Source organism: Ascaphus truei, unplaced genomic scaffold (assembly GCF_040206685.1).
Source record: "Ascaphus truei isolate aAscTru1 unplaced genomic scaffold, aAscTru1.hap1 HAP1_SCAFFOLD_808, whole genome shotgun sequence".
Classification (NCBI taxonomy): Eukaryota; Metazoa; Chordata; class Amphibia; order Anura; family Ascaphidae; genus Ascaphus; species Ascaphus truei.
In genome coordinates, this window is record NW_027457143.1 from 10,090 (window position 1) to 25,270 (window position 15,181).

At 52.1% G+C, this 15,181-nt stretch overlaps 1 protein-coding gene across 1 annotated transcript in view; it reads left to right on the plus strand.

Annotated features, from left to right (window-relative positions):
- Nucleotides 1-991: 991 nt before the first annotated feature.
- Nucleotides 992-15,181, plus strand: part of LOC142486296 (integrin alpha-X-like) — a gene marked incomplete at its 5' end in the record, with an annotated part of 54,016 nt that continues 39,826 nt past the window's right edge. The window contains 2 exons of the mRNA XM_075584922.1: nt 992-1,139; nt 4,366-4,470. Coding sequence (XP_075441037.1) covers nt 992-1,139; nt 4,366-4,470 — 253 coding nt within the window. The remainder of the gene's footprint in view (nt 1,140-4,365; nt 4,471-15,181) is intronic.

Sequence of the window (15,181 nt, forward strand, 5' to 3'; positions counted from 1 at the left end):
CGCACAGCGGCCGCGCTCTCTCTCTCTCCGCACAGCGGACGCGCTCTCTCTCACTCCGCACAGCGGCCGCGCTCTCTCTCTCACTCCGCACAGCGGCCGCGCTCTCTCTCTCACTCCGCACAGCGGACGCGCTCTCTCTCTCTCACTCCGTACAGCGGACGCGCTCTTTCTCTCACTCCGCACAGCGGCCGCGCTCTCTCACTCCGCACAGCGGACGCGATCTCTCTCTCACTCCGCACAGCGGCCGCGCTCTCTCACTCCGCACAGTGCCGCGCTCTCTCTCTCACTCCGCACAGCGGACGCGCTCTCTCTCTCACTCCGCACAGCGGCCGCGCTCTCTCACTCCGCACAGTGGCCGCGCTCTCTCTCTCTCACTCCGCACAGCGGACGCGCTCTCTCTCACTCCGCACAGCGGCCGCGCTCTCTCACTCCGCCGCACAGTGGCCGTGCTCTCTCTCTCACGCTGCACAGCGGCCGCGCTCTCTCTCTCACTCCGCACAGCGGCCGCGCTCTCTCTCTCACTCCGCACAGCGGCCGCGCTCTCTCTCTCACTCCGCACAGTGGCCGCGCTCTCTCTCTCACTCCGCACAGCGACGCGCTCTCTATCTCACTCCGTACAGCGGACGCGCTCTCTCTCTCACTCCGCACAGCAGACGCGCGCTCTCACTCCGCACAGCGGACGCGCTCTCTCTCTCACTCCGCACAGCGGCCGCGCTCTCTCTCACTCCGCACAGCGGACGCGCTCTCTCTCTCATTCCGCACAGCGGCCGCGCTCTCTCTCTCACTCCGCACAGCGGCTACGCTCTCTCTCTCTCACTCCGCACAGCGGACGCGCTCTCTCTCTCACTCCGCACAGCGGACGCGCTCTCTCACTCCGCACAGCGGGCGCTCTCTCTCTCTCACTCCGCACAGCGCCGTGCTTTCTCTCTCTCACTCCGCACAGCGGGCACGCTCTCTCTCTCTGCATAGCGACCACGCGCTCTCCGCACAGCGGGCACGCTCTCTCACGCTCTCTCCCCCCACAGGACTGCATTGTGGCGACCTGTCTCCGCATCGTGTGTAATATCTCCGGCCTCCGCGTCCAGGAGTCAACGGAGTTTACAATCAGTGGGAGAGTGAGCAGGGAGTGGAGCAGCAAGGTGAGCGACAGTGACACCCGCTGGTCACTGTGTGTGTATATAGCGGGGTATATTCCCTATGGGTATCAGTGACACCCCGCGGTCACTGTGTGTATATATAGCGGGGTATATTCCCTATGGGTATCAGTGACACCCTGCGGTCACTGTGTGTATATAGCAGGGTATATTCCCTATGGGTATCAGTGACACCCCGCGGTCACTGTGTGTATATATAGCGGGGTATATTCCCTATGGGTATCAGTGACACCCTGCGGTCACTGTGTGTATATAGCGGGGTATCTCCTATGGGTATCAGTGACACCCCGCGGTCACTGTGTGTATATAGCGGGGTATATTCCCTATGGGTATCAGTGACACCCCGCGGTCACTGTGTGTATATATAGCAGGGTATATTCCCTATGGGTATCAGTGACACCCCGCGGTCACTGTGTGTATATATAGCGGGGTATATTCCCTATGGGTATCAGTGACACCCTGCGGTCACTGTGTGTATATAGCGGGGTATATTCCCTATGGGTATCAGTGACACCCCGCGGTCACTGTGTGTATATAGCGGGATATATTCCCTATGGGTATCAGTGACACCCTGCGGTCACTGTGTGTATATAGCGGGGTATATTCCCTATGGGTATCAGTGACGCCCCGCGGTCACTGTGTGTATATAGCGGGGTATATTCCCTACGGGTATCAGTGACACCCTGCGGTCACTGTGTGTATATAGCGGGGTATATTCCCTACGGGTATCAGTGACACCCTGCGGTCACTGTGTGTATATAGCGGGGTATATTCCCTATGGGTATCAGTGACGCCCTGCGGTCACTGTGTGTATATAGCGGGGTATATTCCCTACGGGTATCAGTGACGCCCTGCGGTCACTGTGTGTATATAGCGGGGTATATTCCCTATGAGTATCAGTGACGCCCTGCGGTCACTGTGTGTATATAGCTGGGTATATTCCCTATGGGTATCAGTGACGCCCTGCGGTCACTGTGTGTATATAGCGGGGTATATTCCCTACGGGTATCAGTGACACCCTGCGGTCACTGTGTGTATATAGCGGGGTATATTCCCTATGGGTATCAGTGACACCCTGCGGTCACTGTGTGTATATAGCGGGGTATTTTCCCTATGGGTATCAGTGATGCCCTGCGGTCACTGTGTGTATATAGCAGGGTATATTCCCTATGGGTATCAGTGACACCCTGCGGTCACAGTGTGTATATAGCGGGGTATATTCTCTATGGGTATCAGTGACACCCTGCGGTCACTGTGTGTATATAGCGGGGTATATTCCCTATGGGTATCAGTGACACCCTGCGGTCACTGTGTGTATATAGCAGGGTATATTCCCTATGGGTATCAGTGACACCCAGCGGTCACTGTGTGTATATAGCGGGGTATATTCCCTATGGGTATCAGTGACACCCTGCGGTCACTGTGTGCATATAGCAGGGTATATTCCCTATGGGTATCAGTGACACCCTGCGGTCACTGTGTGTATATAGCGGGGTATATTCCCTATGGGTATCAGTGGCATCCTGCGGTCACTGTGTGTATATAGCGGGGTATATTCCCTATGGGTATCAGTGATACCCTGCGGTCACTGTGTGTATATAGCAGGGTGTATTCCCTATGGGTATCAGTGACACCCTGCGGTCACTGTGTGTATATAGCAGGGTATATTCCCTATGGGTATCAGTGACACCCGCTGGTCACTGTGTGTATATATAGTGGGGTATATTCCCTATGGGTATCAGTGACACCCTGCAGTCACTGTGTGTATATAGCAGGGTATATTCCCTATGGGTATCAGTGACACCCTGCGGTCACTGTGTGTATATAGCGGGGTATATTCCCTATGGGTATCAGTGACACCCTGCGGTCACTGTGTGTATATAGCGGGGTATATTCCCTATGGGTATCAGTGACACCCCGCAGTCACTGTGTGTATATAGCGGGGTATATTCCCTATGGGTATCAGTGACACCCCGCGGTCACTGTGTGTATATAGCGGGGTATATTCCCTATGGGTATCAGTGACACCCGCTGGTCACTGTGTGTGTATATAGTGGGGTATATTCCCTATGGGTATCAGTGACACCCTGCGGTCACTGTGTATATATAGTGGGGTATATTCCCTATGGGTATCAGTGACACCCGCTGGTCACTGTGTGTATATATAGTGGGGTATATTCCCTATGGGTATCAGTGACACCCTGCAGTCACTGTGTGTATATAGCAGGGTATATTCCCTATGGGTATAAGTGACACCCTGCGGTCACTGTGTGTATATAGCGGGGTATATTCCCTATGGGTATCAGTGACACCCTGCGGTCACTGTGTGTATATAGCGGGGTATATTCCCTATGGGTATCAGTGACACCCTGCGGTCACTGTGTGTATATAGCGGGTATATTCCCTATGGGTATCAGTGACACCCTGCGGTCACTGTGTATATAGCGGGGTATATTCCCTATGGGTATCAGTGACACCCTGCGGTCACTGTGTGTATATAGCGGGGTATATTCCCTATGGGTATCAGTGACACCCTGCGGTCACTGTGTGTATATAGCGGGGTATATTCCCTATGGGTATCAGTGACACCCGCTGGTCACTGTGTGTATATAGCGGGGTATATTCCCTATGGGTATCAGTGACACCCGCTGGTTACTGTGTGTATATATAGCAGGGTATATTCCTTACGGGTATCAGTGACACCCTTCGGTCAGTGTGTGTATATAGCGGGGTATATTCCCTATGGGTATCAGTGACACCCTGCAGTCACTGTGTGTATATAGCAGGATATATTCCCTATGGGTATCAGTGACACCCCGCGGTCACTGTGTGTATATAGCAGGGTATATTCCCTATAGGTATCAGTGACACCCTGCGGTCACTGTGTGTATATATTGCAGGGTATATTCCCTACGGGTATCAGTGACACCCTGCGGTCAGTGTGTGTATATAGCAGGGTATATTCCCTATGGGTGTCGGTGACACCCTGCGGTCACTGTGTGTATATAGCGGGGTATATTCCCTATGGGTATCAGTGACGCCCTGCGGTCACTGTGTGTATATAGCAGGGAATATTCCCTATGGGTATCAGTGACACCCCGCGGTCACTGTGTGTATATAGCAGGGTATATTCCCTATGTGTATCAGTGACACCCCGCAGTAAGTCAGTTAGTATGTGCAGACACATACACACACGTGTTTGTGGTTTCAGACAGAGCAGCAGAAAATCGCCCTCCAGAGTTCTGCAGAAATTCAGTATAACGCCGCGATATATCAGCATATCCTGGGACAGAGCGAGAGGTTCACCAGGAGCCAGGTATCCGTGTGTGTGTGTCTCTCTCCTCACACTGTGTCTCTCTCTCTCTCCTCACACTGTCTCTCTCTCTCTCCTCACACTGTGTCTCTCTCTCCTCACACTGTGTCTCTCTCTCTCTCCACACACTGTGTCTCTCTCTCTCCACACACTGTGTCTCTCTCTCTCCTCACACTGTGTCTCTCTCTCTCCTCACACTGTGTCTCTCTCTCTCCTCACACTGTCTCTCTCTCTCTCCTCACACCGTGTCTCTCTCTCTCCTCACACTGTGTCTCTCTCTCTCCTCACACTGTGTCTCTCTCTCTCCTCACACTGTGTCTCTCTCTCTCCTCACACTGTGTGTCTCTCTCTCTCCTCACACTGTGTCTCTCTCTCTCCTCACAATGTGTCTCTCTCTCTCCTCACATTGTCTCTCTCCCCTCGCTGTGTGTATCTCAGATACAGACGGTGCTTGAGATATACACAGAGTATAATTACCTCCCTGTGTCTCTCTCTCTCCTCACACTGTGTCTCTCTCCTCACACTGTGTCTCTCTCCTCACACTGTGTCTCTCTCCTCACACTGTGTCTCTCTCTCCTCACACTGTGTCTCTCTCCTCACACTGTGTCTCTCTCTCCTCACACTGTGTCTCTCTCTCTCCTCACACTGTGTGTCTCTCTCTCCTCACACTGTGTGTCTCTCTCTCCTCACACTGTGTGTCTCTCTCTCTCCTCACACTGTGTGTCTCTCTCTCCTCACACTGTGTCTCTCTCTCCTCACACTGCCTCTCTCTCTCCTCACACTGTGTCTCTCTCTCTCCTCACACTGTGTCTCTCTCTCTCCTCACACTGTGTCTCTCTCCTCACACTGTGTCTCTCTCCTCACACTGTGTGTCTCTCTCTCCTCACACTGTGTGTCTCTCTCTCTCTCCTCACACTGTGTCTCTCTCTCTCCTCACACTGTGTCTCTCTCTCTCCTCACACTGTGTCTCTCTCTCTCCTCACACTGTGTCTCTCTCTCTCCTCACACTGTGTGTCTCTCTCTCCTCACACTGTGTGTCTCTCTCTCTCTCCTCACACTGTGTCTCTCTCTCTCCTCACACTGTGTGTCTCTCTCTCCTCACACTGTGTGTCTCTCTCTCCTCACACTGTGTGTCTCTCTCTCCTCACACTGTGTGTCTCTCTCTCCTCACACTGTGTCTCTCTCTCTCCTCACACTGTGTGTCTCTCTCTCCTCACACTGTGTGTCTCTCTCTCTCCTCACACTGTGTCTCTCTCCTCACACTGTGTCTCTCTCTCTCCTCACACTGTGTCTCTCTCTCTCCTCACACTGTGTCTCTCTCTCTCCTCACACTGTCTCTCTCTCTCCTCACACTGTGTCTCTCTCTCTCCTCACACTGTGTGTCTCTCTCTCCTCACACTGTGTGTCTCTCTCTCCTCACACTGTGTGTCTCTCTCTCTCCTCACACTGTGTCTCTCTCTCCCCTCGCTGTGTGTATCTCAGATACAGACGGTGCTGGAGATATACACAGAGTATAATTACCTCCCTGTGTCTCTCTCTCTCCTCACACTGTGTGTCTCTCTCTCTCCTCACACTGTGTCTCTCTCCTCACACTGTGTCTCTCTCTCTCCTCACACTGTGTCTCTCTCCTCACACTGTGTCTCTCTCTCCTCACACTGTGTCTCTCTCTCTCCTCACACTGTGTCTCTCTCTCTCCTCACACTGTCTCTCTCTCTCCTCACACTGTGTGTCTCTCTCTCCTCACACTGTGTGTCTCTCTCTCCTCACACTGTGTCTCTCTCTCTCTCCTCACACTGTGTCTCTCTCTCTCCTCACACTGTGTCTCTCTCTCTCCTCACACTGTGTGTCTCTCTCTCCTCACACTGTGTCTCTCTCCTCGCACTGTGTCTCTCTCCTCACACTGTGTCTCTCTCCTCACACTGTGTCTCTCTCTCTCCTCACACTGTGTGTCTCTCTCTCCTCACACTGTGTGTCTCTCTCTCCTCACACTGTGTGTCTCTCTCTCCTCACACTGTGTGTCTCTCTCTCTCCTCACACTGTGTCTCTCTCTCTCCTCACACTGTGTGTCTCTCTCTCCTCACACTGTGTCTCTCTCTCTCCTCACACTGTGTCTCTCTCTCTCCTCACACTGTGTGTCTCTCTCTCCTCACACTGTGTCTCTCTCTCTCCTCACACTGTGTCTCTCTCCTCACACTGTGTGTCTCTCTCTCCTCACACTGTGTGTCTCTCTCTCCTCACACTGTGTGTTTCTCTCTCCTCACACTGTGTGTCTCTCTCTCTCCTCACACTGTGTCTCTCTCTCTCCTCACACTGTGTCTCTCTCTCTCCTCACACTGTGTCTCTCTCTCTCCTCACACTGTGTCTCTCTCTCTCCTCACACTGTGTCTCTCTCTCTCCTCACACTGTGTCTCTCTCTCTCTCCTCACACTGTGTCTCTCTCTCTCCTCACACTGTCTCTCTCTCTCCTCACACTGTGTCTCTCTCTCTCCTCACACTGTGTGTCTCTCTCTCCTCACACTGTGTCTCTCTCTCCCCTCGCTGTGTGTATCTCAGATACAGACGGTGCTGGAGATATACACAGAGTATAATTACCTCCCTGTGTCTCTCTCTCTCCTCACACTGTGTGTCTCTCTCTCCTCACACTGTGTGTCTCTCTCTCCTCACACTGTGTCTCTCTCTCTCCTCACACTGTGTGTCTCTCTCTCCTCACACTGTGTGTCTCTCTCTCCTCACACTGTGTGTCTCTCTCTCCTCACACTGTGTCTCTCTCTCCTCACACTGTGTGTCTCTCTCCCCTCGCTGTGTGTATCTCAGATACAGACGGTGCTGGAGATATACACAGAGTATAATTACCTCCCTGTGTCTCTCTCTCTCCTCACACTGTGTCTCTCTCTCTCCTCACACTGTGTCTCTCTCTCTCCTCACACTGTCTCTCTCTCTCCTCATACTGTATCTCTCTCTCCTCACTCTCTGTGTCTCTCTCCCCTCGCTGTGTGTATCTCAGATACAGACGGTGCTGGAGATATACACAGAGTATAATTACCTCCCTGTGTCTCTCTCTCTCCTCACACTGTGTCTCTCTCTCCTCACACTGTGTCTCTCTCTCTCCTCACACTGTCTCTCTCTCTCTCCTCACACTGTGTCTCTCTCTCTCCTCACACTGTGTGTCTCTCTCTCCTCACACTGTGTGTCTTTCTCTCCTCACACTGTGTCTTTCTCTCCTCACACTGTGTGTTTCTCTCTCCTCACACTGTATGTCTCTCTCTCCTCACACTGTATGTCTCTCTCTCCTCACACTGTGTGTCTCTCTCTCCTCACACTGTGTGTCTCTCTCTCCTCACACTGTGTGTCTCTCTCTCCTCACACTGTGTGTCTCTCTCTCCTCACACTGTGTGTCTCTCTCTCCTCACACTGTGTGTCTCTCTCTCCTCACACTGTGTGTCTCTCTCTCCTCACACTGTGTGTCTCTCTCTCCTCACACTGTGTGTCTCTCTCTCCTCACACTGTGTGTCTCTCTCTCCTCACACTGTGTGTCTCTCTCTCCTCACACTGTGTGTCTCTCTCTCCTCACACTGTGTGTCTCTCTCTCCTCACACTGTGTGTCTCTCTCTCCTAACACTGTGTCTCTCTCTCCCTCGCTGTGTCTCTCTCTCCTCACACTGTGTCTCTCTCTCCTCACTCTGTGTCTCTCTCTCCTCACACTGTGTCTCTCTCTCCTCACACTGTGTCTCTCTCTCCTCACACTGTGTCTCTCTCTCCTCACACTGTGTCTCTCTCTCATCACACTGTGTCTCTCTCTCCTCACACTGTGTGTCTCTCTCTCTCTCTCCCCTCGCTGTGTGTATCTCAGATACAGACGGTGCTTGAGATATACACAGAGTGTAATTACCTCCCTGTGTCTCTCTCCTCACACTGTGTCTCTCTCCTCACACTGTGTCTCTCTCCTCACACTGTGTCTCTCTCTCTCCTCACACTGTGTGTCTCTCCTCACACTGTGTCTCTCTCTCCTCACACTGTGTGTCTCTCTCTCCTCACACTGTGTGTCTCTCTCTCTCCTCACACTGTGTGTCTCTCTCTCTCCTCACACTGTGTGTCTCTCTCTCCTCACACTGTGTCTCTCTCTCCTCACACTGTGTCTCTCTCTCCTCACACTCTGCCTCTCTCTCTCCTCACACTGTGTCTCTCTCTCTCCTCACACTGTGTCTCTCTCTCTCCTCACACTGTGTCTCTCTCTCTCCTCACAGTGTCTCTCTCTCTCCTCACACTGTGTGTCTCTCTCTCCTCACACTGTGTGTGTCTCTCTCCTCACACTGTGTCTCTCTCCTCACAATGTGTCTCTCTCTCTCCTCACATTGTCTCTCTCCCCTCGCTGTGTGTATCTCAGATACAGACGGTGCTTGAGATATACACAGAGTGTAATTACCTCCCTGTGTCTCTCTCCTCACACTGTGTCTCTCTCCTCACACTGTGTCTCTCTCTCCTCACACTGTGTCTCTCTCTCCTCACACTGTGTGTCTCTCTCTCCTCACACTGTGTCTCTCTCTCTCCTCACACTGTGTCTCTCTCTCTCCTCACACTGTGTGTCTCTCTCTCCTCACACTGTGCCTCTCTCTCTCCTCACACTGTGTCTCTCTCTCTCTCCTCACACTGTGTCTCTCTCTCCTCACACTGTGTCTCTCTCTCTCCTCACACTGTGTGTCTCTCTCTCCTCACACTGTGTGTGTCTCTCTCCTCACACTGTGTCTCTCTCCTCACACTGTGTCTCTCTCCTCACACTGTGTCTCTCTCCTCACACTGTGTCTCTCTCCTCACACTGTGTCTCTCTCCTCACACTGTGTCTCTCTCCTCACACTGTGTCTCTCTCCTCACACTGTGTCTCTCTCTCCTCACACTGCGTGTCTCTCTCTCCTCACACTGTGTGTCTCTCTCTCCTCACACTGTGTGTGTCTCTCTCCTCACACTGTGTGTCTCTCCTCACACTGTGTCTCTCTCCTCACACTGTGTCTCTCTCCTCACACTGTGTCTCTCTCCTCACACTGTGTCTCTCTCCTCACACTGTGTCTCTCTCCTCACACTGTGTCTCTCTCCTCACACTGTGTCTCTCTCCTCACACTGTGTCTCTTTCCTCACACTGTGTCTCTCTCCTCACACTGTGTCTCTCTCCTCACACTGTGTCTCTCTCTCCTCACACTGTGTCTCTCTCCTCACACTGTGTCTCTCTCCTCACACTGTCTCTCTCCTCACACTGTCTCTCTCTCTCCTCACACTGTGTCTCTCTCTCTCTTCACACTGTGTGTCTCTCTCTCCTCACACTGTGTGTCTCCCTCTCCTCACACTGTGTGTCTCTCTCTCCTCACACTGTGTGTCTCTCTCTCCTCACACTGTGTGTCTCTCTCTCCTCACACTGTGTGTCTCTCTCTCCTCACACTGTGTGTCTCTCTCTCCTCACACTGTGTCTCTCTCTCCTCACACTGTCTCTCTCTCTCCTCACACTGTGTCTCTCTCTCTCCTCACACTGTGTGTGTCTCTCTCCTCACACTGTGTCTCTCTCCCCTCGCTGTGTGTATCTCAGATACAGACGGTGCTGGAGATATACACAGAGTATAATTACCTCCCTGTGTCTCTCTCTCTCCTCACACTGTGTGTCTCTCTCTCCTCACACTGTGTCTCTCTCTCCTCACACTGTGTCTCTCTCTCCTCACACTGTGTCTCTCTCTCTCCTCACACTGTGTCTCTCTCTCTCCTCACACTGTGTCTCTCTCTCTCCTCACACTGTCTCTCTCTCTCCTCACACTGTGTCTCTCTCTCTCCTCACACTGTGTGTCTCTCTCTCCTCACACTGTGTCTCACTCTCCCCTCGCTGTGTGTATCTCAGATACAGACGGTGCTGGAGATATACACAGAGTATAATTACCTCCCTGTGTCTCTCTCTCTCCTCACACTGTGTGTCTCTCTCTCCTCACACTGTGTGTCTCTCTCTCCTCACACTGTGTGTCTCTCTCTCTCCTCACACTGTGTGTGTCTCTCTCTCCTCACACTGTGTCTCTCTCTCCACACACTGTGTCTCTCTCTCCTCACACTGTGTGTCTCTCTCCTCACACTGTGTGTCTCTCTCTCTCCTCACACTGTGTGTCTCTCTCTCTCCTCACACTGTGTGTCTCTCTCTCTCCTCACACTGTGTCTCTCTCTCTCTCCTCACACTGTGTGTCTCTCTCTCCTCACACTGTGTCTCTCTCTCTCCTCACACTGTGTCTCTCTCTCTCCTCACACTGTGTCTCTCTCTCTCCTCACACTGTGTCTCTCTCTCTCTCCTCACACTGTGTGTCTCTCTCTCCTCACACTGTGTGTCTCTCTCTCCTCACACTGTGTCTCTCTCCTCGCACTGTCTCTCTCTCCTCACACTGTCTCTCTCTCCTCACACTGTCTCTCTCTCCTCACACTGTCTCTCTCTCTCCTCACACTGTGTCTCTCTCTCTCCTCACACTGTGTCTCTCTCTCTCCTCACACTGTGTGTCTCTCTCTCCTCACACTGTGTGTCTCTCTCTCTCTCCTCACACTGTGTGTCTCTCTCTCCTCACACTGTGTGTCTCTCTCTCCTCACACTGTGTGTCTCTCTCTCCTCACACTGTGTGTCTCTCTCTCCTCACACTGTGTCTCTCTCTCCTCACACTGTCTCTCTCTCTCCTCACACTGTGTCTCTCTCTCTCCTCACACTGTGTGTCTCTCTCTCCTCACACTGTGTCTCTCTCCCCTCGCTGTGTGTATCTCAGATACAGACGGTGCTGGAGATATACACAGAGTATAATTACCTCCCTGTGTCTCTCTCTCTCCTCACACTGTGTCTCTCTCTCTCCTCACACTGTGTCTCTCTCTCCTCACACTGTGTCTCTCTCTCTCCTCACACTGTGTCTCTCTCTCTCCTCACACTGTGTGTCTCTCTCTCTCCTCACACTGTCTCTCTCTCTCCTCAAACTGTGTCTCTCTCTCTCCTCACACTGTGTCTCTCTCTCTCCTCACACTGTGTCTCTCTCCTCACACTGTGTCTCTCTCTCTCCTCACACTGTGTCTCTCTCTCTCCTCACACTGTGTGTCTCTCTCTCCTCACACTGTCTCTCTCTCTCCTCAAACTGTGTCTCTCTCTCTCCTCACACTGTGTGTCTCTCTCTCCTCACACTGTGTCTCACTCTCCCCTCGCTGTGTGTATCTCAGATACAGACGGTGCTGGAGATATACACAGAGTATAATTACCTCCCTGTGTCTCTCTCTCTCCTCACACTGTGTGTCTCTCTCTCTCCTCACACTGTGTGTCTCTCTCCTCACACTGTGTCTCTCTCTCCTCACACTGTGTCTCTCTCTCCTCACACTGTGTCTCTCTCTCCTCACACTGTGTCTCTCTCTCCTCACACTGTGTCTCTCTCTCTCCTCACACTGTGTCTCTCTCTCTCTCCTCACACTGTGTGTCTCTCTCTCCTCACACTGTGTCTCTCTCTCTCTCCTCACACTGTGTCTCTCTCTCTCTCCTCACACTGTGTGTCTCTCTCTCCTCACACTGTGTCTCTCTCTCTCTCCTCACACTGTGTCTCTCTCTCCTCACACTGTGTCTCTCTCTCTCCTCACACTGTGTCTCTCTCTCTCCTCACACTGTGTCTCTCTCTCTCCTCACACTGTCTCTCTCTCTCCTCACACTGTGTGTCTCTCTCTCCTCACACTGTGTGTCTCTCTCTCCTCACACTGTGTGTCTCTCTCTCCTCACACTGTGTCTCTCTCTCCCCTCGCTGTGTGTATCTCAGATACAGACGGTGCTGGAGATATACACAGAGTATAATTACCTCCCTGTGTCTCTCTTTCTCCTCACACTGTGTCTCTCTCTCTCCTCACACTGTGTCTCTCTCTCTCCTCACACTGTCTCTCTCTCTCCTCACACTGTATCTCTCTCTCCTCACACTGTGTGTCTCTCTCCCCTCGCTGTGTGTATCTCAGATACAGACGGTGCTGGAGATATACACAGAGTATAATTACCTCCCTGTGTCTCTCTCTCTCCTCACACTGTGTCTCTCTCTCCTCACACTGTGTCTCTCTCTCTCCTCACACTGTCTCTCTCTCTCCTCACACTGTGTCTCTCTCTCTCCTCACACTGTGTGTCTGTCTCTCCTCACACTGTATGTCTCTCTCTCCTCACACTGTGTGTGTTTCTCTCTCCTCACACTGTGTGTCTCTCTCTCCTCACACTGTGTGTCTGTCTCTGCTCACACTGTATGTCTCTCTCTCCTCACACTATGTGTCTCTCTCTCCTCACACTGTGTGTCTCTCTCTCCTCACACTGTGTGTCTCTCTCTCCTCACACTGTGTGTCTCTCTCTCCTCACACTGTGTGTCTCTCTCTCCTCACACTGTGTGTCTCTCTCTCCTCACACTGTGTGTCTCTCTCTCCTCACACATTGTGTGTCTCTCTCTCCTCACACTGTGTGTCTCTCTCTCCTCACACTGTGTGTCTCTCTCTCCTCACACTGTGTGTCTCTCTCTCCTCACACTGTGTCTCTCTCTCCTCACACTGTGTCTCTCTCTCCTCACACTGTGTGTCTCTCTCTCCTCACACTGTGTGTCTCTCTCTCCTCATACTGTGTGTCTCTCTCTCCTAACACTGTGTCTCTCTCTCCCTCGCTGTGTCTCTCTCTCCTCACACTGTGTCTCTCTCTCCTCACACTGTGTCTCTCTCTCCTCACACTGTGTCTCTCTCTCCTCACACTGTGTCTCTCTCTCCTCACACTGTGTCTCTCTCTCATCACACTGTGTCTCTCTCTCATCACACTGTGTCTCTCTCTCATCACACTGTGTCTCTCTCTCATCACACTGTGTCTCTCTCTCATCACACTGTGTCTCTCTCTCATCACACTGTGTCTCTCTCTCATCACACTGTGTCTCTCTCTCATCACACTGTGTGTCTCTCTCTCCTCACACTGTGTCTCTCTCTCTCTCTCTCTCCCCTCGCTGTGTGTATCTCAGATACAGACGTGCTGGAGATATACAAAGAGTATAATTACCTCCCTGTGTCTCTCTCTCTCCTCACACTGTGTCTCTCTCTCTCCTCACACTGTGTCTCTCTTTCTCCTCACACTGTGTCTCTCTCTCTCCTCACACTGTGTGTCTCTCTCTCCTCACACTGTGTGTCTCTCTCTCCTCACACTGTGTGTCTCTCTCTCCTCACACTGTGTGTCTCTCTCTCCTCACACTGTGTGTCTCTCTCTCCTCACACTGTGTGTCTCTCTCTCCTCACACTGTGTGTCTCTCTCTCCTCACACTGTGTGTCTCTCTCTCCTCACACTGTGTGTCTCTCTCTCCTCACACTGTGTGTCTCTCTCTCCTCACACTGTGTGTCTCTCTCTCCTCACACTGTGTGTCTCTCTCTCCTCACACTGTGTGTCTCTCTCTCCTCACACTGTGTGTCTCTCTCTCCTCACACTGTGTGTCTCTCTCTCCTCACACTGTGTCTCTCTCTCCTCACACTGTGTCTCTCTCCTCACACTGTGTGTCTCTCTCTCCTCACACTGTGTGTCTCTCTCTCCTCATACTGTGTGTCTCTCTCTCCTAACACTGTGTCTCTCTCTCCCTCGCTGTGTCTCTCTCTCCTCACACTGTGTCTCTCTCTCCTCACACTGTGTCTCTCTCTCCTCACACTGTGTCTCTCTCTCCTCACACTGTGTCTCTCTCTCCTCACACTGTGTCTCTCTCTCATCACACTGTGTCTCTCTCTCATCACACTGTGTCTCTCTCTCATCACACTGTGTCTCTCTCTCATCACACTGTGTCTCTCTCTCATCACACTGTGTCTCTCTCTCCTCACACTGTGTGTCTCTCTCTCCTCACACTGTGTCTCTCTCTCTCTCTCTCTCTCTCCCCTCGCTGTGTGTATCTCAGATACAGACGTGCTGGAGATATACAAAGAGTATAATTACCTCCCTGTGTCTCTCTCTCTCCTCACACTGTGTCTCTCTCTCTCCTCACACTGTGTCTCTCTTTCTCCTCACACTGTGTCTCTCTCTCCTCACACTGTGTGTCTCTCTCTCCTCACACTGTGTGTCTCTCTCTCCTCACACTGTGTGTCTCTCTCTCCTCACACTGTGTCTCTCTCTCCTCACACTGTGCCTCTCTCTCTCCTCACACTGTGTCTCTCTCTCTCCTCACACTGTGTCTCTCTCTCTCCTCACACTGTGTCTCTCTCTCTCCTCACAGTGTCTCTCTCTCTCCTCACACTGTGTGTCTCTCTCTCCTCACACTGTCTCTCTCTCCTCACACTGTGTGTGTCTCTCTCCTCACACTGTGTCTCTCTCCTCACAATGTGTCTCTCTCTCTCCTCACATTGTCTCTCTCCCCTCGCTGTGTGTATCTCAGATACAGACGGTGCTTGAGATATACACAGAGTGTAATTACCTCCCTGTGTCTCTCTCCTCACACTGTGTCTCTCTCCTCACACTGTGTCTCTCTCCTCACACTGTGTCTCTCTCTCCTCACACTGTGTCTCTCTCCTCACACTGTGTCTCTCTCCTCACACTGTGTCTCTCTCTCCTCACACTGTGTCTCTCTCTCCTCACACTGTCTCTCTCTCTCCTCACACTGTCTCTCTCTCTCCTCACACTGTCTCTCTCTCTCCTCACACTGTGTCTCTCTCTCTCCTCACACTGTGTGTCTCTCTCTCCTCACACTGTGCCTCTCTCTCT